The sequence below is a fragment of the Semicossyphus pulcher genome, unplaced genomic scaffold (assembly GCF_022749685.1).
Source record: "Semicossyphus pulcher isolate SPU_LCO1_2020_fin unplaced genomic scaffold, fSemPul1.0.p SCAF_23, whole genome shotgun sequence".
Lineage (NCBI taxonomy): Eukaryota > Metazoa > Chordata > Actinopteri > Labriformes > Labridae > Semicossyphus > Semicossyphus pulcher.
Window position 1 is genome coordinate 6,547,533 of NW_027211697.1, and position 23,911 is coordinate 6,571,443.

The 23,911-nt window shown below is 43.1% G+C and overlaps 1 protein-coding gene across 1 annotated transcript in view; it reads right to left on the reverse strand.

The window, feature by feature from the left end:
* Positions 1-16,024, reverse strand: part of pde4a (phosphodiesterase 4A, cAMP-specific) — a 50,858-nt gene extending 34,834 nt beyond the window's left edge. Inside the window, exon 1 of the mRNA XM_069674036.1 lies at positions 15,457-16,024. Within this exon, the coding sequence (XP_069530137.1) occupies positions 15,457-15,752 (296 nt within the window). The 5' untranslated portion in view covers positions 15,753-16,024. The remainder of the gene's footprint in view (positions 1-15,456) is intronic.
* Positions 16,025-23,911: the final 7,887 nt, after the last annotated feature.

Consider the following 23,911-nt stretch of genomic DNA (forward strand, 5'->3'; position numbering starts at 1 on the left):
TGACTCCCAATGCTGAGCCCTTTTTAAAACCCGCAATGTGGTTCCCAAATATCAGAGGGAGAATCAGTCGATCTGTTTGTTTAATGAGCATTGTTCCTCTCGAAAACGCACCTTGTACATTTGCGTTATGGGAGCTCCACTGTGTTTCCCCACCCCTCTGCTGTTGTCGAGACTGAGGCTGGGCTTACACAGATGGATCAGCTGACACAGAGAACCATCCGGAGAGATGACGGATGGAGAGACATGTTCAATTGGTGCTTTGTTTAGTTTCCTGCCACTCGCATCCAGATGAATTAGGAGTCGAGAGAGGAACTCTGCGCGGGAGAATAACTGCTCGGCAGCAGCGAGGGCAATGCACTGATATTGATTTGCTTTTGATGTTTAATGGGGTTTTGTCAGAGAGGAGATGCTAGTGGAGGGGGGTTGGTGATGGAATGAAGTAATGGGGGTCACAGGATAAAAGCGGTATCTTGCTGAAATCGGCTCAATGAACTGAATTTTAATTGCACTGACCAGCATTCCTTGAAAGTAGAAGAGGGCGTTTAGAAGAACCTAATTAGTGTGCACTGTTAGGCTGAGATGATGACAAAGGAAATAGTCTGGGGGAAGCTGGACACGCGACCAAGCTGGACCATAGAAAGTAGTGATAGTACTGTCTATACTATACCACCAAACGCCCCCTTCCTCCCCAGCAAGCCCATACAGGGAGTGGTATTTATAGCCCATCACCCTATCTCTGAGATGGAGCGCCTAACTCCCTCTCTGCAGGCTGGGGCTGCTGGGCCTCTTTTATTTTAATCCAGACTAGAGTGAGATGAAGAGAGAGAGAAGTGTGAGTCATCTAGAGATACCTTTGTGTCACTGTGGCTCTGCTCCTCCTCGCTATCTCACTATCTTTCCCTCCATCTTTCTATCATCTATCTGTCTTTGGCTGGGTAATGTAAGAATCTATCTATCTATCTATCTATCTATCTATCTATCTATCTATCTATTATTGTGTGTTTCATGGTCTGAAAATCTCCACTTCCTTCTTGTGATTTCAGTTTCTGTCATATTTAATCCAATCTAGGAGTGAAATGCAGACTAATAAGCAGTCTTGGCATCCAATTCGTCATACATATTGCCCAGCACAAAGATGGTTGGCTGAGTATTACCCTGGAATGATAGATAATTATGGATATAATGTGGTGCAAAAACAAACGCTGGGCAGGGTGCAGCAGAGTGAGAAAGCGTACAAGGTTGATTTGAACACACAGTGAAACGGTCCATTTAGCTTGATGCTCTGAATTGTCCTGTTATGCATTCATGGCGCGGCTGAATAAAAAGTGAGTGCACAAAAGAATTGCTTTCCTTTTCTTCGGTTTAGTGTATTGTCCATCATATTCACACCCATGGCAGCGAGATACAGAAAGCAGTAAAAGTACCGCAGTCCTGAGTAAGCTCTAGTTCCACTTGGAAGGTGCCATACTTTGGGATTTTTAAGGATACTTTGACAGGCAGACACGCGCAGGGGATCAAACTCATGACCTTATGATTGGAGGGCAGCCTCTACCTCTGAGCCACAGCCACCTCAGGTAAACTGCAGTCAGGATCTTGCCGAACATACTCCTCCTTTGACATTTATGCAGGAGATGGGGATCGAACCACCACCCTTACAATTATAGGGTGACCTACTCTACCTCTGAGCCGCAACCGCCCCAGGTAAACTGCACTCAGGTGTCAAACATCCCCTTTTACACCACACATATCTAATATGCCATCATCATTTTTATACAATCACATGGTTATGCAACAACTAGGGCTTCAGGATCTTGCCTAAGTACTACTTCCTTCGGAGCAGCTGTGGCTCAGTGGTAGAGTAGGTTGTCTTTCCATCAAAAGGTTGGTGGTTCGATCCCCAGCTTCCTCAATCTACATGTCAAAGTGTCCTTGGGCAAAGTGTCCGGTGGCACTGCCATCGGTGTGTGAATGTGATGACTGATGGTATGTATGACTGTGTGTAAATGGGTGAATGTGACATGAAGTGTAAAAGCGCTTTGAGTGGTCGCATGACTAGAAAAGCGCTATATAAGTACAGTCCATTTACCATTCTATTTACCATTTAGATAGGAGCTGGGGATCGAACCGCAGCCTTTACAATTGGAGGGCGACCCACTCTACCTCTGAGCCACAGCTGCAGCTGCCAGATAAACTGCAGTCAGGTGTCAATATATATATGTCAAGTATATATTGTAAAAAATAAATAAATTATAGCTGCTTATAATGTTTATACTGTTAAGAATGGTCCCTTTAAAAAGATACAGCACTATCTCTGAGTACTTCATGTTAAGGTGAATTACATCCCCGGAGATAAAAGGACAATTAGGAAAATTGTCATTGTCATTATATCACTGTTAACCAGCATAGTTGTATTAGTAAGAGAACAATAAGGAAATCAGTGTGATCATCCTAGATAGCAGTTAGATATCATTAGCGAGGAAAAGTGTGTGGATTCATTTGTCCTGAAGCTGCCTCAGGGCCGTTGCCTTGCAGCAGGGCAGTGAATGCGACATGCTAGTCTGATGAGTCAATATGTGTGTCATTCTTACTCGTATGTCATTCACTGCCCTCTCGTCCTTCATTCTCTCCCTCTTTTTTTTAAGCATAAGCACTATAATTTTAGACTGCATATAATGTTCCCGGATTCAAATGCGGCCTTCCTGTCTGTACTTATTTTCCCCTCGTCACGTCACGCCAGCAGCTTGAATTTTTTCAGCATCTTTCTGTCTGGCTTGATTTTGTCATGCTGTGGTGGACAGATCTGACCAAAAGGCACATGTTTCTGCCCACTCACCTTTACCCTCTGTTGTCTAAACCTGATCAAAGGCATCTGGAGAGGTAGCTGTACTGACTACCCTGAATAAAAGCTAGAAGGTGTGTCCACGAAAACTGTGAAAGGTGGATACATTCTGCTTTAAGCGGTATAAATGCAAAAAAACCCTCTTCTCCTGCACTCTTTTTTTGAGCCCCTTCTCCATCTGTCTTTCTCTTCCTTAAGCACTGATGAATGTGTTATGATGAGACTTAGAGGTGCAGATGATGCTGATAATGTGTCCTTCCATATATGGGAACACAAGCAGGAGATAAATAACATATTTTTAAAAGCAGAAAATCAAGCGAACCTGGTGCTCCCTAACTGATGGGGGAAAACGCTGTGTTCGGGAAATGAGGCCTAAGTGGCGCGCTTGGAAAAGCAGCCAGAGTCTAGCAGAGCGTTCAAAAACGTCATAGTCTGGGAATATGGGCTGTGAGAATCAGCAGTGTGTCCAAACAGAATGTACGTCTCCCACTCTGCATTTCCCCAGACACTTTCCATCTCCAAAAAAAGCCTTCACACGTTCTCAGACGTTCAGCCATAATAGCTATGCCACTACTGCTCCCTGTCTGCCTTTCTCAGGTCCAGATTCAACAATAGCGTCGCATCAGCCTTGTGCTCTGCGGTAAACTCTCACTTTTCCACTGGCAAGCAGCAGACGGACCTCACATCCATAATATGGAAACTGCTGGAAAAGTCAGCAAGCGAAGTGGAGGAATTCATGGCAACTTCAAGCCAGCGGTTGGAGCTTCGTGACGGCACGAAATTATGGTGACAAATGCTTTACCATCACGATGAACACATCTACAGGAGATGCGTCATGCCCTGCGGGGTGCAAAACGAGGGCATTACACATATACTCACACAAGTCTTTCACATTATGATCACATAATGTTCTTACATGGACTCTGTGCAGCACGCAGCAGCAGCCACACTCAATATCTTCCTTATACATATTGAAACACAGAATGGAAACTGAAATAAAGCTCAATAAAACACTGAGAGCTGAGGCTGGTTTGGTTTAATCTCATTACACTGAGAGCCCCAGGCTTCTCTCCCCCTATTTATAGCACCCTGAGAGGGAGGAGGGCCGGCCTCCATGTGCACAACATCACTGGCTTTTGTAAGTAAGGCCGGGAATGGCAAGGGACGCGACCAATCACAGACAGGTCTTGCATCAAATTTGATGTGACAAATTACACAATTGCCAGTGATCTGTGAAGACAACCGCCATCTTTCTCTATTCTCCTGACACATGCACGCTTCCTCGTTTGTCACATTTACCTTCTGTTCCTCTCCGCTCGCCTTATCTTCACACCTTCTCCCTGGTGTCGGCTTCCCTCGTCCCACCTGTTTGATGCAAAGGAATTGGCTGAGGGATGGTCGTTCTATTAAAGCAGGCAGTAGATCTGCTGCTGCTTCTTCTACTGCCGAGATTGAACCACGATGCTCCACTGGTTTTTTCTGGGACTCAAACTGGGGATGAAGATGGAAATTGTAGGATGGAATCGGCTGCCACTCTAAAGGCAGCTGCCACTCACTCTGTGGCAGGCTAGTGTGTGTCTTTTATGCTGTTGTGAACACACAGGGGGATTTTGGACACTTTGAAAGTTTCGCAGGGTAATGTCAATACTGTGGATGACACCAGCAACCTTCAGGTTCTTAGAAAATTACAACAAGAAGGAAAAGCTTGGGAATAAAGCTGCACACACCGATAGAATACTTACATCTAAACTCTTTAACGAAACCTCTCAACTCATTCCCACATCCACGTGTGAAATCACAAATTAATGCGAGATCTAGGGCCTCACTGGTGTTTATTATTCTGCCTTTCTGGGAGATAAAATACAAGTCCCAGTTAACATCAGCATCATTAGATGTCAAATCAAAGCAGACTGTTAATAAGATGTCACCTAAAACCTACTGCTGTGGGCCTGTCAAAAGAAAAAAAAACTATAATTACGGCTTCCTTCAACCAGGCTCGTACAGTTTACATCCATATCAGTCCTGGCTCATAAAATATAAGATATAAATTTTAAGGTATTTAATTAAAAATACTGGCATTTACGATTCAAATAAAAAATATCCAGCAAGGGGCGCTAGTTTAGCTCAGTTGGTAGAGAAGGCGCCCAATGTATAGAGGCTACAGTCCTCGCTGCACTGATAGCAGTTCGACTTCCAGTCTGCCTATCATTTGGTGCATCTCATCCCTCACTCTCTACTCCCCACATTTCCTGTCTCTCTTCATCTGTCCTATTTAATGAAGGCAAAAGCCCCCAAAAAAATCAAAAAAAAAAATCCAGTAAGAAACAGTCATTCTTTACTCTGACAACAGTTTTCAGGGGATGTCAGAGGACTGATCGAGCTTTGCAAGAGGTGCAACATCACCTGAAGCTCAGTCAGCAGCTTGTTATGAACTACAGCTTTGCTCATGTGAGTCTCAGCCGTCTGTCCTCCACCAAGTTTCCATGGTGTAGTAGCTGTAGTGTGGATGCTCATCATCCTCCAAGGTGTGATTTTGTAATCCTGATTTATACCTAAATGTTGATCTTTTCTTTAAATGTGACATTCATTGCTCGTCTATCTGTCTTGGGAGTGGGATCTCCTCCGTTGCTAATTTGGCCCATTAATGGTAGATGTTCCTCGTCTAAGCTTTCGGGTCTAAGAATAGAGGATGTTGTTTGCTGTAAAGAAAGTGAATCCCCTAAAGGCTGATTTTTAATTTGTTACATTGGGAAGTACAAACAAAATTGATATGACTTGACTTTCTGAAGACATTTTTTCCTGTTCTGCTGCGTGCCTCTTCGTGTGTAAACTCATTGAGATAAACAAACGAGTGTCAAATTGCTGCTATGTCCTAACATGCCTGGTCAATAAAGCTTGTTCTGCTGGAGCACAAAGTAACAGACAATGCATATGAATGCTTCACAAACATCCTCAACATGGAAGCACAAAAGATTCATACACCCACAACAGGTTCAAGGTGTCTGAAAAAATGCAAGACAAAAAGAGAGAAAGGGGTTTTTCCGAAGCGTTATTATGTCATTTTGGAGTTGACCTTTGACCTTTTGGAGATGTCTATCTCATTCAACATTTGCGTGAAATTTTGCCATCATAAGTGAATGAAGTCGTGTTTTATGGCCAACAACATGTTTTGTGAGGTCACAGTGGCCTTGACCTGGACAAATCAGTCCATCCCTCAGACCAGGTAGACATCTGTGCCATATTTGAAGAAATTGCCTCCAGGCGTTCCTGAGAAATCACATTCAATAGGACAGACAACCAAGAAACAAAAAAGCCTCCAGCCATGGAAACTGTGTGCACAGAGGCATAAACAACATTCAATCTTCAAAAACATCCTGATCCTGAAGAGTAGAGCATCAACTGAAAATACCACCCTGAACCCTGAGGCCATCCTTTATTCCCCCCCTCTGCCCTCGGACAGCCTGAATGTTGATTTTTTAATGTGTGAACATGAGCATGACCTGCAAGAAATGGCCCCACTGCTCTGACAAGACAGGTTATGCTCACACTTTTGATGCAGCAGAGGTCAGGAGCAGGATCAGTGTCTGTTTTCTAATAGAGGAAACAGAGGTGTGCATCAGCCTGTGTACACCTGAGCTGGATATAAATCTTAAGCTGCTTCATGAATTATGTAGAGTTCTCAAGCGTTCCCACACACACCTAGTTGTAGCTGCACAGATTGCCACTGTTATTTTATATTTATAAATAAATATATCCTCACATTTCTGCATTTCTCTGCAAAAGAAATAAAGAATTTGCCAGCCAACTTTGACAGGAAGCTACACAGATAATGCATTCAACATTTCAACATGAGTGTGCTTAAATGTACCAAGCACAGCCCATGTATTTGTTACTTATTAAAAGGAAATTATATAACATATTTCATCTATTTTGGAAAAGAACATTTCAAAAACATTATCGAGAAGATGATACATTAATTTCTCCTCCACAGGCTAAGGAAATATTTGCTCTGAAGTGTAAATTTCTTTCTCATGAAGCTAATAAGAAGCCTTCTTTAGGCTGTTGGTTCCTGCACATTTACAAGCATTGATAGTGTCATGAGTTTATTGTTTAATTTTGTATTTAATATATTGTGTTCTGGTCTTGTCTTAATGCGAAATGTAATTCATTTGTGTTTCATTGTCTAGAGATTTTCTGCTTGAGTTCTGCTATCACAGTCCTGAGTTTGGTTTTTAGTGTTTCCTGTTTTATTTTGTAGTTCTTGCCCTATGTATGTTTTGTCTTGCTTTACTTCCTGCCTTTGTGTGTTTTCCCGCCTGTTTGATTATGTGCCCTGCCCTTATTGTTTTCAATAAGGGCAGGTGTACAAAGTACATTTACTCAAGTGCAGTATAGAAGTTGGAATTTACTGCTACATTTTATGCTACATAAAAGAGGAAAATAGTCCCATACATTTATTTGATAGCTTGACTTGCTTTAACAAAGTTTTAACTCAAAAAACTTAGTATGAAAGTAAAATATAGCTTTCTGTTATAGATTAAACTACAATTAAGGCTTTATTTACAGTTGAACAAGTGGCAGAGGGTGGAATAACTGTATAGTTAGAGTGGAAACTGTAACACTTAGGGCCTGTGTCCACTAACACAGTTTTTTTGCACTGGCAGCGCCCGCGACCTCGATTTCAGAGCACTTCTCACCGGCGCTTACTGTTGCTAGGCGAGGGAAGTCTTGCGGCACTTCTGCTTCCCTTGCTAGCGATTGTTAAGTCTGTTTTCACCTGCTCTGTATGCTATAAGTGATTATCTCGAAGATTTTCATTTAAATAAATGTCTTTTAAGTCACTATCTATCGCTGAATGAGGTAACACAATGGTGATAGAGCCTGTGGCCCACTGATGAAAGCCTTTGCATTTGCAGTATATAGTATCGTTATGGACTTGGTGTCTGTGGCAACATAGAAAAAATCACAAGAGGCGCCCAGTAACTGACGTGTTTTCCATCACCCAGCAGTGGTTGGTCTGCCAGAGAGGGTAGGCGGAGCTAAGCAGCTGCTTTTTCCGGTCTCTTCAAGTATTGCGAGTAAACAGTTATCTACTATGGCTGAACAAACAAATCTATCTAGATCTATGACTACAGATACAACTTCAAAAATAAGTGAAAATCCAAAGAATAAGAAACAAATTGGACGCTCAGATGAAGGCAAACAGTCTAAAAAGGAAAGCGACCGTCACCGTCAGCAAGAACCATAACAAAGGGAGCCAGCCGTTGATGTCTGGTTAAATTGGGAAGTGTACTTCTGCAATTACCATTTATCGCCAAAGGTGCCGCCAAAGAGAACAAAACTGAAGTCTTCGAGATAACATCTTTAATATTTGCTTTTATTCACGGAAATGAAAACATTAAACCGATGGAAAGGAATCCTGTCCTGGCATTAGCAACAGCACTAGACAAGGAAATTGTACCCTTGAAAAAAGAAGAGGATTAGCTTCTCCTCCGACGTTGTTGTTGATTTTAATTGGTCGGTGAGGGGGGAGGGGCAGCGCTGTTGGGTTTCAAAAGTTGAACTATTTTCAACTGATGGTGCTGTGAGTGTTTTTGCACGTAGGACGCAGAGCGCTGGAAAAACACTGAACTGCATTGGTTTTGTATAGAAAATAGTCGCTGCCAGTGGACACTGGCCCTTAAAAGTGCTTGGCAAAGAGGAAGAGTAATGTAAAACTAAAGTCAACCTCGGGCCCGCTCAGTGTAAAGAGGATTGGAATTTGAGAGGATCCTAAACCAACATTCATGTCGCATATTTTCTAATCGATCTGTAACCATGCTTACAAGATTTCCTTCCAGCAGCTCAGTGACAATGCAAATTTGCAACAGATTTTGCTCCTTAATACATCCTCTGTGATATATGTAGTGGCACATTTAGCACAGCCCTTATGCTGTTGTTTTTTTCATAGCGACTGAATATTATTTGCTGTTGTTTGCAGCATTTTTCCAATCAAGCTCACACAACAGTAAAGCTGAGTCAGACCAAGAATGGGCAAAACAAAAAATATTCCCCGCTATATTTCTGTCTCAGGCGTACTCTATGTCTGTCAACACTTTCTTATCCTGAAATGATATATTGGCAGCATACGAGTGGGGTTTAAGTTGTGAACGGAATAAAAATGAAGGTCTGAGCGGAGCTTTGGTTTGATTCGCAGGGCCACAGTGTACAGAAAGGAAGTGTGACACGGTAAGCCACTATTAATGTCATCTGTCCCTCTTCTCCAACCAGGGCTGACACTCTTTCATATCCATCCAGTGACGCTGACATTCTGCCAATACATTCGGGCTTGAAAACCGTCCTAGGGCAGGAGGTGGGAGTGATCCCTCCGATGAGACTCGAGTATCAGCAGGCTGCAGGAGGCAGTTGAAAGAGCGTTAAGTCGTCATCAATGTCCGTCCAGCTGTTTCGCGATCCTGATGTGAACTCATTTCTTTCTATGTCACCTGATGTACCATGCATTAGCCTGACAGGTCTCTCAGCCTGTCAGGTGTATGCTATGTGTTCTTTCTGCTCCACTGAGTATATACGTGTGTGTGTTTGTGCAGCTCTGACACACAGCTGACAGAGGGGTTTGTCAGTCTCAGTCATTCAGACACATCTGCGCTTAGACAGCAGCCTAAAGCGCCTTTCAGAAGGGTTTTCCTCTCAGTGGTGTCAATGTGTGCCACAGCATCACTCACCGCTGGCTGTCTCTTAATAATGGAGTTCCGTCTCACCTACTTGGAAGCGACGTGGACACAATATCCATCTCATGCCTCTTTGTACGGAAATCTCCCACAGAATCATATTAGAGTTTTCTCTCAAGCAGAGCTGTTTGCTGAGAGGTGAAAGACGACCACTTATTTTGAAATTGAATACGCCGCACATTTTGACATTTAGATTCTCCCGAGTCTCAGCAAGGAAGACCTTTTTTTTTTGGTTTGAAGTGGGAGACTTGATCACACTTAAAAGGTTTTTCCTTTTAGTTTCCTCTCAGCTCCTATGGGCTTGAAGAATAAATTACTCTTCTACTACCGAAACGCTTTATTTAGGGTGTCGGAAGAAAAACAAATCCCAGTAAAAGTTTATTCGGATTCACACAGATTCGTTTCTAGTGTGTATTTCTGTATGCCAATATAACCATTATCTGTTTTTCCTTCAAACAGACCACGCTTTGATGCACAGGTCTGTCTGAAATCCCTCTTTCAAGGCAGCTTTTTTCCAGCCTTGTGATGAGGATGTTTGCGTCTGCTCTGCCCTTGATGTCTGCGATTTTTCAGGTAATGGCTAGAGCATGAAGAATGAAAAATTACATCATTGTAAAATACCTTAAAGGGGAAGAATATAGGACGAGATGAGGCACTGCACACTGTCAGTGGTGGGCAGTCCGTTCCACCACTGGGGATGTGAGAGTTTGAGATTCAGATATGGCTTCGAGGGGGGAGAGACTCCGCAAGCAGCTGATGATCTCAGCGGACGAGAGAGGGAGAGTGGGGTGATAGATTTATGATGGAGAATGTGCGCTTAATGCCGCTGTAAGCAAGAGCAAGGCTATCAGGGAGAATCTCAGAAACTACAGGGGGGCAGGCAGCGAGACGGGCAACACAATAGAGAGACAAAGCGGAGAACAGAAATAGAGATGGAATCAATGCTCCCCTTTTATGCCGAGGTGAAATGAAGCACCGAGAGGATAAAGGATTAAAAGGGAAGAAATGCTGTAATCAGAGACAGTAATTTTTATGGACAAAAGAGGGATTCAAACCGTGTAATTAGATAAGAAGGGATACAAAATGGCCAGCATGAGGCTTATGACAATCACACTGGTCATCTTTAGAGAGGCGGCGGAAACGGTAAACTGTGGCAGAAAGTTCCGTTAAGGGGATTTAATGCAGATAAGCACGGCAGGAAAAGGAAATAAGGACTGGGTTTTGTTATAGATAAAAATGTAAGCCGACTAGTTGCACCAATCTGGGAAATGTCTGAGAGTAACAGGTGGACTTGTTGTGCAGTTTGGATTTTTTGATGCCATGGCTCATTTTGTTTCCTCCGGCTGGGATCCCTGCCCATCCACACTTGTCAAGAAACAAATGACTAGTGTATCACCACTTTAAGAGGATTCAGTGTGAAATTAATTAAGATGCAGAGATGCCAAGGTTTCCAGTGGATTCACGACACAAAGTGACTGTGCTAAATGTGGTTACCAGTGGCCTGAGTTTATGAGGAGCCTTTGAGAGCCTGTTGAGTCCTCCAGGGAGACAAAGTGATGAACAGAGAACAAACACAAAGAGGGACCTTGGACGAGAGCTGCATAGATTCCCTCTGAACACACAAGCCGTTTGGTGTCACTGCTAAAAGATCTCGCAGGGATTTTACCTGAGGTCTCTGGGATCCGCCTGAGCCAACCAACAGTCTGCGCCGTTCCAGTACACGAACTGCCTCCGGATACTAATTAGTGCCGAGAGTGGAGAGAAAGCGAAATGTATTCACAGAAGAGCGCAATCTCCAGCTTAAACAGATGGTTCCACTACACAAATGAGATAAGAGCTCTATTACTTAACGCTATTAAAACACATTTGTTGGGATTATTCATGAATGCGCTCTGCACGATACTTTCTCTGCATCCAGAGTTTAGAAATGGATGATCAACAACAAAATACAGCTGTTGTTGTAATTAACTGGAGCTGTACCTCATTAGAAACTAAATTATTATGGCAGCCGGCCAGGCAGGCAGGCAAAAGAGCAGCTCCAGCTTACAAATCAGCCCTGGATCCATGCTTGGGGGGAAAGGTGTAAAGAATGCATGAGGTGGTAGGTGAGGAAGGAGGGAGGGATGCTTTGGTTTGGAATAGTTGCAGAGGACTGTGATTAAAGTATCGGCAGACTGTCTTTATTAATATTCACTTTCCCCTTATAAACATACAAGTCATGATGCATATCCAGTGGGATCTGCTACATACTGACACATTATAAAGTCAAGCCCATCAAGTGCCTGTAGGCTCTGCCTTTTTTTGGTAAATGAAATCTATTCTACAAATGTACAAAACAAGTAACCATAGCAACAGAGTTGCGGGAAGAGCTGTTACTCGTTCAGTGTCAGTCATTCATTTTCGTGTTGGAACTTCCCAGAGCGCATTGAGCATGGGACCTGATGACTGATATGCTCGTATTAGCATCCTCTGACAAAAGCACTGACAAAAGACACCAGGGGCGGGAAGAGGAGGCAGACTGACACTCTTGGGGGGGGGGAGAAGCTGATTGCCACTAAGACTGCCATTTTGTGGGATAAAACATTGAGACTAAAATAGAATGGTGAATGCAGACGCAGACAATGATTATTCAAACAATTATGAGAAACAACACCCAGAATCCCGCTTGTATGCTATCCATCCCTAGACTGGAGACTGCTGGGATTGCTCCGTTTTCAAAAGCAAGGGAATCAATTACAGTTACACGGTACAAGCTGCTTTCTTCTGAATCTTGTCCGAAACAATTTCACTAGCAGGTTCTCAGGCTGATTGATCTTTCGAACCTTCAGATAAGGTCTTGACCGACTCTTCGGTGATTGAACACTTTGTTTCCTTGAGACACTGAGGTCATCTGCTGGGTCGATCAGTACCCAACCAATCAAAGAGCAATTCCTTTTTCCTCTCTCCGACAACAAAGTTACTTCATGTTCCCTAGAGAATAAAGTTAAAATATTTGTCATTAAGGCAAAAACATGTAAACGTTGACAATCTAGCCTGGATGTCAGCACTAAAGTACTCGCGCTTAGCCGTAGAACCAGATAAATCAGCTAGCTAATGTTTGATTTGCTCTGGCAGATACATCAGACAGATTCAGACCAATCACAACCATTTATCACATCTGGGGCAGGTTTAATTGGATCTTATTGAGCTTAACACAATGATTAAACAGAGCAGAGCTGTTGTAGCATTTTAGTAAACAACCAAGATGGCTGCCGCTGATGTGGAACATTCTGAATAAAACATGTCACTGTTTTATGTGGAACTAGAGGCCAGATGAATTAGATGTTGGAACTAGCTTACTAAGCTAGCGTGGTTTTTTTTTGCTCTGCTTGGTTTTAGGTCTTTCCAATTGCATCAAAGGACATTTTCGTCTGCATGCGTTAAAAATGATCTTTGGAAAATTAAGGGAGAAGTTCCAGTCTAATTCTGGAACTGCCAGACTAACTCGCTCTAAAATTTTGCCCAAATCTGTTAGCGACTAATGACCCGGCAATTTTGTCAATATTAGCCGGGGCTTTGGGGCAAGTCCAACTTCTCGCCTGTCTTTTCCACATCTCCGAATGTGTTAAGTTGACAGTCACTGACGTTGACTGCATGTAAAAAAGAGCCTTTAGATAATAGTGAGAGAAAGCCTTCCATACACACAACTCAATGCTAGTTAGCTATAAGGTAAATGCACAGAGCTGCTGGATTCACAAAGATGTTCATAAAGCCTGATAACTCAATGCTAGTTAGCTTTAAGCTAACACAGAGCTGCTGGATTCACATGGATGTTCATAAAGCCTGATAAATCCAGCTGGAAGATGTGGCATCCAGCTTGAAGCGTCCTTTATTCAGACATAAGTAATGAGGCAGAATTTACGGTATGTACGTGAGAAGAATGAAACGGAAATAGCTCTAGCCTCCGCTGATATGAAAACAAGGCCTATTACAATCCATACGGGCTACAGGTCAGACGTTAACCTGTGTACAGCCCACTCATAAATACCTCGACACACGTACACACACACAATGTATGTGTACATTTCACCGTTACACATGACACATATTTGTCCACCGGCCTCCATTCCTCTGTACACCCACCGTCCTGACCAGTGTGTAGTATAAACACCCCCAGATCGTACACATCACTTCATGGATTTGCTGCGGCACACAAACACACACATAAACACTTAGACACACACACATACTCTGAGCCAGCTCGGTTTGCTCTCAGAACTGAGCTTGTCGGAATCAAATTATCTCTCTCTCTCTCTTTCTCTCTCGCTCTGCCCTCTCATGGTTTGCCGCCCACAGAAGGAGAAGGGCAGGCAGAGTCAGTCCCAATGCACTAAAGATTGGACTGCCTCAGAGCGTGTCCGGAGGACTAAAATACAAATCAGCCCTTCCTCCAGTCAGCTGGAGTTGGCCCTTCTCCCAGGGGCCTGCCGGGAAGGCCGTCTGTGGCATTTTAAAATTAAATGTAAGAAAGAAAACAAATAATAACAGGAGTAAGGAAATAACACAGGATCCCACAAGTTCCCGCGAGATCCCACACACTCTCAGCGATGTGTTATTAGTCTAATAATCACCCTGTTAAATGTGTTGCTCTTGTGGAAGGAGTACTTCAGGGATTTATCTGTGACTGGAAGGAGGCGTGGGGCATATTGAGGGAAACAGACACAGTCCAGAATGTCAACTAACTCTATAACTTGCAGGGACATGTGGGGGACTTTGGGTCACACAGAGGACGGAATGGCAGAGTGAAACCAGCATTTACGGCCTTTACTTTTCAGGCGTACCCTCTTTAACAAACAGCCAACCTGCTTGACAGTGTGCAAATTTTGCGAGGATCTGTTTTTTTCTATCTTTAAAAGTAAAAAAAAACAGCCAGGTGTGTCATTTACAGAGTCTCCTTGACAGGATAAATGGAGCCATTGTTGTGTAAGGACAAACTAATCGTATCAATATTGTATCGTTCCATGACTCACATTATGAAATGTCTTTAATCTAATCTGCATGATTAACATGCATGGTGTAATTTGATTAAAGTGCTGGTAGAGTTGTTAGCTGGTGGAGTTTAAGCATCATATAATTCTGCCGCGTTTGTCTCCAGAGTCAGTAAAAGTCCTCATAATGTAGGTTTTTTTTTTTACTGTCATATGATCAGAGAGCAGTGTGGTGTGCCAATTAGAAGCTGTCTGATACCATCTGTGTGACAGTCCTGTAACACTATGTAACTTTGTCACATCTTATTTATACCATATAGGGAGTGTACTGTATATTCAACCAAGGATCCACTTTATGCGGCACACCTAGGGGGTCAGAGGTGAACACAACAAACCTATAAGAAGGGTGCATTCTAGTAAACAGGGGGCTTTAATGTTTAGTCCTCAGCCCACTGGGCCCCAATCCTCCATCTTCAAACAAGCTGATAAAAGCCTGGAGTGGAGTGCGCATGATGGCAATATCTCAGAGCTGCACGCTCCAACGCACCCAATAGACCTTTGGTGCCATTAAAACGACTGCGCCTCGTGTCTCTTATCAGCTAGGTGGAACATGTGGACGCTCTTAAAAACGTAACTGATTTTTGCAGATGCTGCTCCTGCGTTTCGAGTGGGCGGACTGGTTTGCGCCTCATACCCATCTGACACAGTCTATCCAAAGACGCATAACGCATCAGCACCGAAAACCCACGCGTCCCGCCTCCCGGTAGAAAGCGCTTCATTTCAGTTAACCCTTCAGGCACACTGCGTTATTACGCACTCATTAAAATGCACCCCCTCCTCCCTCCCCGTTTACGCATATGCCTTGTGGGCTGTCATGGGCTATTATTGGGATGTTTGGAATGCATACGGCTCTCTCGCCTACCGTTTATTCCCGACACAATTTCCAATGGAGGTGTTTGTGGTCCCGTGAAAGGAGGATGGCCAGGACATCCGAGACTTTTTCAGCCCTGGTCGGTCGCTCGTATCCACGGCGTCAGAGCGCTCCATGTGCCGGTGGTGATGCCGGTCGGTGTCGGAGTAGCCCCGGTGTTTGATTTTGATCGGGGTCCGGGGTTGCCTCCAAAGATGCTGCGGAGGCTTCAGAGTCGCCTGTCCTTCCCGGGGAACCGGGAGCGACAGGGACAGGCTCTTCTTCGAGCATGGTGGTGGTTCCATCATAGTGCAAAATAATAAAAAATTAAGATCCCCTTTAACTTATTGATTAAATGCTATGGCTGTGTTCGTTTATTTCAAGCACAAAACGTTTCATGTCCCTCTCCGCCACTTGATCTTTGAGAGAAAGAATCAAAGTGACCAAGTCCAGCACGGCGCAGATCTGAATCCTGTTTTCTGAATAACATCAAAAACTGTCACAGTGATAATCTCACAAGTTGTCCAAGAATCGTTAATCTCATTGTATTCTGAGGTGATCAGTTTGAGTTTAGCCCAGAATCCCCGCTCTGCCGTGATTCTCACCAGTCCTGGCTTTTGGTGATGAGACACCGGTCCTGCTGCTGCCCCTGAAGTTTGACGCCTCGTCGCCCATAGCGCACAGCCGGATGACTGTATTTATTTTAGAGAATTTATTGCTTTTTATCAGCCACTTATTGCAGAGACACACAGATCGCCGGCGCTGGCTTCTCTGTGTGTGTGGTGGTGAGGGATTATTGCTGCCCGGATTTCTTTCAGCTGAGCTGAAATTTCCAAGCAATTTCCATAAAAGTACTCCAATCTATCACGGCTCATGTGGAGCTACGGCATCCTTGCGCGCGCGCGCACACACACACACACACACACAGCAGAAGTCTCCTGTAATTCCTCCATGGAGGTGTTTGATCCAGTGATTTCAGAAAGATGTTGGATTGGACTCATAAGCATCCCTTGTCAATAAATCAGGATGGTGTGAAGAATGGTTGGACATGTCCAAAAGCACATGCGATCCTTTGTTCTTTGCTGTCCAGGGTTTCTTCTTCTGCTTTTCTTTTGTCAGAATGCATCATAAAATGACATGAATTGATAATTTGGTCATCCTGTTCAGTGTTGGCCATTATCTTCCCATCCTCATATTTGCTGGAGTTCGACGACAAACATTGGCTTCTCCACAGCGCTCTTTCTCTCCCTCCCTCCCCCCTCTCTTGCTTTCTCTCTCTCTCTCTCTCTCCGTCTCTCTCTCTCTCTCAAGTCCAGTCTTTATGGTGGCTGGTTGGTTGTTGTTCTCCTCGGTGATTTGTCAGCACTGGAGGGTTTTTGAACCTTTTATGCACTCATCCATTATGTTTTGCCCCACGCCTGGGTTCACTGCTGCATTTCTTTGACACAGAGCAAACACACGAAATTGCTCAAATGATGTCAGCTGAGGAAGAAGCTTATAAGATCAGGCATAAAATGCAGCTGTTTATCTTTATCTCTGTTTGTAGCTGAGAATTGTCGCTTTGTCTAAAGTGGTGCAGGCTTTGAGGAGACATGTTCATATGTCAGAAACTCTGAGTCCTTTCAGCCGTCCCCAAAGTGTTCCTGTATTTTTAGACGAGGTGCAAAAGTAAAACTATCTGGTTACTTTAGGAGAACACACATCGCAAGGTAAAAGGCTTTATTCCCATCAGGGCCACCACAGCTAATGGTACTGTAAAACACTTTGTGTGGAACCATCTGACGAGTGACATTGGTGACAAAATGCTGACCTCTGCAAGTGTGGGCAAAATGTTTTCATCAGTGTTTTTCATTAGGTGGAGTTGAGAACAAACAGATAATATTATCACCATGTTTTACAAGATCACCCTTTCAGCTTCTGAGATTACATGTATACGTGAGATTATTGCAGCCATCTCTACACCTTTACGGCAGCCATTTTTCTGTGCTTATGTAATATAGTACAAAAGATTGCACCAATCCTGTAGTGACTGTTCCCTCTATTGTCCATGTCAGTCTGTGATGAGTTACCAAGAAAGTCTCAAGTTAACTTCGGTGCATGTTGCTGTAACTGGAAATTGAAATATAATAATTTGTAATAAGAAATATGTTGGCCAATACAATCATCCGATAGTTCATAGATTTAACTTTCTTTTTGTTTTCTAAAAATGTCTTTGTTTTGGTTATTGACAGAATAGCCTAACAGTTATAATGATAACTGTCATCTCCGGCGGAGTAGGGCCATGAAGAAAAAAAATCGGAGAAACATTATGTCGTAATTTCACGAGAAAAAAGTCGTAAGAGAAGAAAGTCGTAACATTATAAATAAAGTCGTAATGTTATGGGAAAAAAGATGTTTTATCACAAGAAAAAAATCGTAATATTACGTGAAAAAAGACGATATATTATGAGAATATCGTCATTTTATGAGAATAAAGTCGTAATTTTTACGAGAAAAAAAGTTGTGAAAGGAGGAAGACAAAAAGCTAATATATGAAAAAAAAAAGTTGAAATATACGAGAAAAAAGTTGTTGTAAAAATATTGTCATTTTATGACACTAAAGTCGCAGTTTTGGGCTACCGTTAGCTTACATGTTATTATGAAGGGGAATATCAAAAGAGCAGCCAGCCTCCTGCGTTAAAATGAGGAACATGTGATGTTATGCTCGTAAATAATTGCACAGGAGGCTTAATACCCGATAGCATGGGAGCATAGCATACATGTACCTCGTGAGAACCATATACCACTGTATAAAAAGATGACAAGACATGACAGCTCCCTAAAAGTGAAGCCAAAACCTTTGCAGGACACCCTGCTGACTGACTGCAGTATAGGTCATAAAGCCCGCCTCCTCCATGTTAACAGATGGGACATGAGTCAAACTATAAAATCAAAATACACGTCAAATACATTTTTCTCAAACATGGTTTAGTTCTTATCATGCTGATTTACGTCCAAGTGTTCATTTTTCTGACAAGTTTATTTTTAATTATTTATCTGATGCTGTAAAAAGGATGATTGACAGCTCTGTTGACAAATACGGCTCCTGCAGCTGATCTGTTATGGATTAGCAAAGTAGAGGAGGATCGGTGAGAGGAGACGTAACTAAAACAATCACTACAGTCAATGAAGTTTCTATATCTGTGAACGTCTGCTTCAGACCAACACAAGAAGCTGTTCTGCTGTTAAACACGCCGATGTGCGGGCTCTTTGCTGGTTTTTTATCATTAAACGTGTGCTTTGGTTAGCGAAGTGGCTACGCCGGCTCCACCCGCTGATCTCTACTGCGCAAACTTGGCTCCAAATGACGTCACCAGCGCACCGGGGGTATTTTGGGTACAATTTTGTACAAGCACCACATTGTCATAACTATCAGGACTTGTAGTCATCCAACAGTGAGAGTGTGGTTTTGTGTTCTTGCGTATAACATCCAGCTTGTTCTTTTTATAGATGTCAAACACCTGAACCAAACTGTAATCAGGCTGCAGATGGGGTCTAGATGCTTCTTTAGCTCGGTGACATTTAGGTGCGACTCCTGCTGCGTCGGAGGGGTTTGTAGCTGAACATGAGCTTGTGATGTTTAAGCGTTCTTCCCTGAATAACTGACCCAATTTAAGATGAAAAGTGTTGTATGGTAGGGAACATTAAATCAAAAAGTCAAGTCACTGCTGTTAAGGTTATTTGAGGCTCTGAGAAAAGATCCTTACCAGACATGTCCTATTAACGCAGCCCACCAGGAAGCTCTATATGCTGGCCGTACTCATTATGGCCTGAGCCTCGACTGACTTAAAGTGCCTGTAGATTTCCTGAGACAGGACATCTGGGCAGCTCTGCTTGTTGCCAGCGTTGACCCTGATACAGATAAGGAGCTAAGGAATAGACAGACGGATGTTTGGATGTACTGTAAACTTCAGAAAAAACGCTGCTGCTTCTTTTCCTGCCAGCACGGTCCAGAGGGAAGCTCTGAATCATTTGAGTGGTCGGACTGACAGCTAAAAATTGCTAAAAAGAACATCTTGGTGCCAAAATGTTCTCTGATTAAAAAAAAAACAATTTACGGACACATCCATTAAAAGTGTTGGATTTCCAGTACGGGCCTTACATCAAAAAGTATGACAACCAGGAACACGTCAAAGTGTGTAAACTAAATCAACAAAGATGGCACCACAGACTGAAATTAATTTGACATGAGAGGCTGTGGAGTCTTGGTGGAGGTCTGCCAACATCCCCCGCCATCCAAAGCTGACTGACTGAACAACATCGCAGGCAGCACCAACCTCCGGCGGGTCAAGCCCATTATCCGGAGGCCACCAGGGACGCACAGCTGCGCCCCCCCCCCCTCCTCGCGTGAAGCACGCAGTAGCAGAAGTAAGAGCTGTGCTGGTGAAGCAGTGGTGCCACATAGAATTAAGTAAAAGTCAACAGTTTCCTCGGGGTGCACTGAAAGCTCTACCTAATTTCTCCCCAGTGGTCGTTCCCCGCTCTGATAGATTGCAACCGAATACAGAGCGACGTGACCAGAAAGAAATGCGAGGCATATCAGGAGGCTTCCTGAACGATGCCAAAATGTAACCTGTAACCAAGAACAAACATGTATCTCATCTATCATGTCAACCCTCATGTATCTTATAGGTTTACGGATATAAAAGTGCATAGACTCTTGGCCTAAACACAGAATTTGTTGTCTGGTGTGTAATGAGCATCGCGGCCTCACAGGGCTGGTTTCTGTCTGTTCTGTAATTACTGGCTGAAGAAATCGACTGACACTCCACAGAGCTGTTTCCCTCATCCCCATTCTTTTTCACTGTTTTCTTTTCTGCTTAAAATTAAATTAAAAAATGAGTTGATTTAATCGATCGTGTCCAGCAGGCACAAAAACATACTGCAGCAGAAAAGTGGGATATTATACGAGAAGAAGAATTAATAGATTAAAAGGCCTCACCTTACTTAGCCTGTGTAGTTTGTGTGCGTGTTAAAGGCACAGAATGTCATTTCTGCCACTGGGGGTTTCTCAGTCAAAACAATAACGAGACATAGTTTGATGATGTCATAAAGGGGTGTGGATTATGGGAGTTGTATTTTATATTCTCAAACAACAAACATCCATCCATTTTCTTCCACTTACACGTCGCGGTGGCAGCAGGCTAAGCAAGTTAGCCCAGACATCCCTCTTCCTTGCAACATTTCCAGCTCCTCCTGGGAAATCCCGAGGCGTGTCCAGGCCAAGTGGGATATATAATCCCTCCAGCGGGCTCTGGGTCTACCTCAGGGTCTCCTCCCAGTTAGATGTGCCTGGAAAACCTCCACAGGGAGGCGCCCAGGACGCATCCTAATGAGATGCCCGACCCACTTCAACTGGCTCCTTCCAATGCAAAGGAGTAGCGGCTCTACTCCGAGCTCCCTCCGGATGTCCGAGCTCCTTAAAGTATCTCTAAGGCTGAGCCCAGACACCCTGCGGAGGAAACTAATTTTGGCCGCTTGTATCTGCGATCTCATTCTTTCGGTCACTACCCAAAGCTCATGAACATAGGTGAGGGTTGGAACGTAGATCAACAGGTAAACTGAGAGCTTGGCCTTACAGGTCGCCACGGATGGTCCAGTACAATGCCCGCCCCGCAATACGGCTGACATCTTAGTTGAACGTAGTTAGTTTTATTTAGTTTGAAGTTTGAACATTGTTGGAAACATTTGGGACAATGTACAGTAAGGACACAATTCAACAAAACATACAACACAAGTCTAGTCATTGTTAGACAGTTTAATAAGAAAAAGCAAGTAAGTAAATGTTTCAGTAGTGACGCATGGATAATAAATTCAGCCCTCTGATTCAGCCTGATCGTGACCAAAGAACTCTTGTCTAGACGTATTAATACTCCTAAAAATACTCTAACACGACTTTGGTGCTCGAGTATGAAATTCTTTCCAGAAAACTCCCTTTTGGACAGCAGCCTTTAGAGAAAAGCTGCAGCAGCATTTTAACTGGAGCTGAGTTGCAGAAGCCTGGCGACAGCACGTACAGAATCTCTGCAGTCGTCCAGGCACAACAGAAAAGCATTAATTATGTTGTCTGTTTCTTTAAAAGCCGGGCAGGCCTAATGTTAGAAGAGTTCTCTCGGCTGAATTAAAAACAAAACAGTTTGAAATTGCTTTTTGGCTTCCTGTGTTTTTGAAATAATAATTACATATGGCTTATTCTGATAGCTTAGAGGAACACCTGAGGAAGTGCAGGTCAAGTGCGACCAGAGACCTTTACGGGGATTTCTTTAGCGCAACAATCTCAGAAGTATCAAATTGAACTTTCCAACAGTGTCTTCACAGATTTCATGCATGAACTGTCACATAAGAGCACATAATAAAAAAAAAAAAGTAAGTTATTGACCTTGACAATGTGACCAAATTTAGGAATGTGTGATATTATATATTATTGGCATTATATCTGTATCTGCAGATGGCTTGAAAATTACATATTGGCATCGACAGATGTGTTATTTTTCTGCCGATATTTTTCGCCGATAAAACAACGCTTAAATTATGCCTGAATTCTCGATGATTCCCTAAAAAAGCTTGACGTAATGCTACAACATTAACTTGGTGCGAATTTGCGAGCACACTGCCTGCACCACGCCTCTTCCGTCAAGCGTGAAGAAGGGTGCAAGATGTCTGCGGTATGACTCTATGTCAGCTCTCTCTAATCAGTTTGGAGGGCAGCTGTGCAGCAAAGACTCGACAGCTTCCATCCAGCTGGCTCAGACTCTGGGAACCAGCACGAAAGGCTAAGATGCTCTTTACACCATTAACAGCCTATGCATGGTCTAGTTTTTGGCCACTAAAATAAGAGTAGGCATGATATGAATTCCACTACAGGGGAGACTTGATGTTCTCTGCAATTAGGTAGAAAAAAACAGAACATAATATATAATTGTATCGAAATCGACAATCGGCAAAAAGGGTCGGAAAATATCGGCATATCGGATATCGTGCATCCCTAACCAGATGTCTTAAGCTTCATCTATACTTCTCATGCCATCTTTATATGATTTTTGTGATATTCTTTTTCCCTCTTTACTCCTCTGCTACAACACACAATAAATCTGCAATTGAATTTCAGCTTCAAATGATTATTTTCTCTCAGGGCAGCAGGACTAAAGTACATTCAGTACAGTCTCCTTGAGAGAAATTTGCCAGTTGTAGTACACGGCCTTAGAAAATGAATAGGAGAAGATCAAGAATCTGCCTGTGACTGGCTGCAGGAAGAATAAGAGGAAATAACAGTATTTTTTCATTTGACGCCAATGAAACAATGGTGTTATATTAAAAATCTCTTCTGGGTTCAGAGGAAGTTCAGAAACACCCTGAACGAGCGACTCAGGGCCGTTTTCTGAGAATCACAGATCAGAGGATTGCTTCTCTGGGAAACACCTCGGCCTTTAGAAGAAGAATAATATCAATTTTCAGCTGAGTGAAATTACCCTGTTAGGAATTTCCCCTGGAAGAACAATTTCAGCACAATTAAACATATGATTCAGCAGCTTCGTCAGAAAGCAAATCAGCACATTAAGTCTCCAGCAGCAGCAGCAGCAGCAGTTATTTTCTAAGTTCTTGCACACCAACAAAAGAAACTTTGCTTTCATTTCATTTGAAAAACCTTGACCAAATACGAAGGAAAGTATGCCCACGCACACTTTTATTAAATACCCAGCTTTTTGGTGACACGACCTTCATCTGCACAAAACCTTGACCGTTTAAAAACATGCAGACCACAGAAATATAGCATAATATTTTGTGGAAGCAAATTTTTATTCCACTTCTTCTGCAAGGCATTTTAATATTCTGGCAACTTCAGAGCAATTTGCAACAGTACTTATAATTGAATTTAAAATGACACTAGACGGGGCATAAATGTTAATATGTTCTAAGTACTCCTTAATGACAAATCAGTGCCAAATCCTCATGAATTTATGATGTATTCCGTATTTTAATTCATTTTAATGTTCCCCAAATAGAGGAAGTAATGAAAGCGGGGAAACGGTGGGTGACGAAATGAGCGCTGACCACAGTGCGGACCGGAGTGCTCCTCTGTGGTGTGGAGAAAAAAAACGTTCCCCTGCACACTTCATTTCATGAGCATGTGATTTATTATGACCAACCGCGCCAAATGGCTCTCCACGTTATACATTCATATTGTGAGGAATAATTGAAATGCCACGCCGTCGTACTTACTCAGACTGTGTGGATAAGAGAGTTGCGCAGGCCGTGGAAAATGACCATGTGTGCAGATTTTTCTTGCCATTTAGATTTCAAAGTTGGTGTGTAGGAGTGTGTGCAGAAGAGAGTGTGTGAAGAAATTTAGCTTAAAGTGAGCTGGATTACAGCTCACAGCCAATCACTGAAGGCATCGAACTCTGCATGCCAAGCAGAACGAGCATCA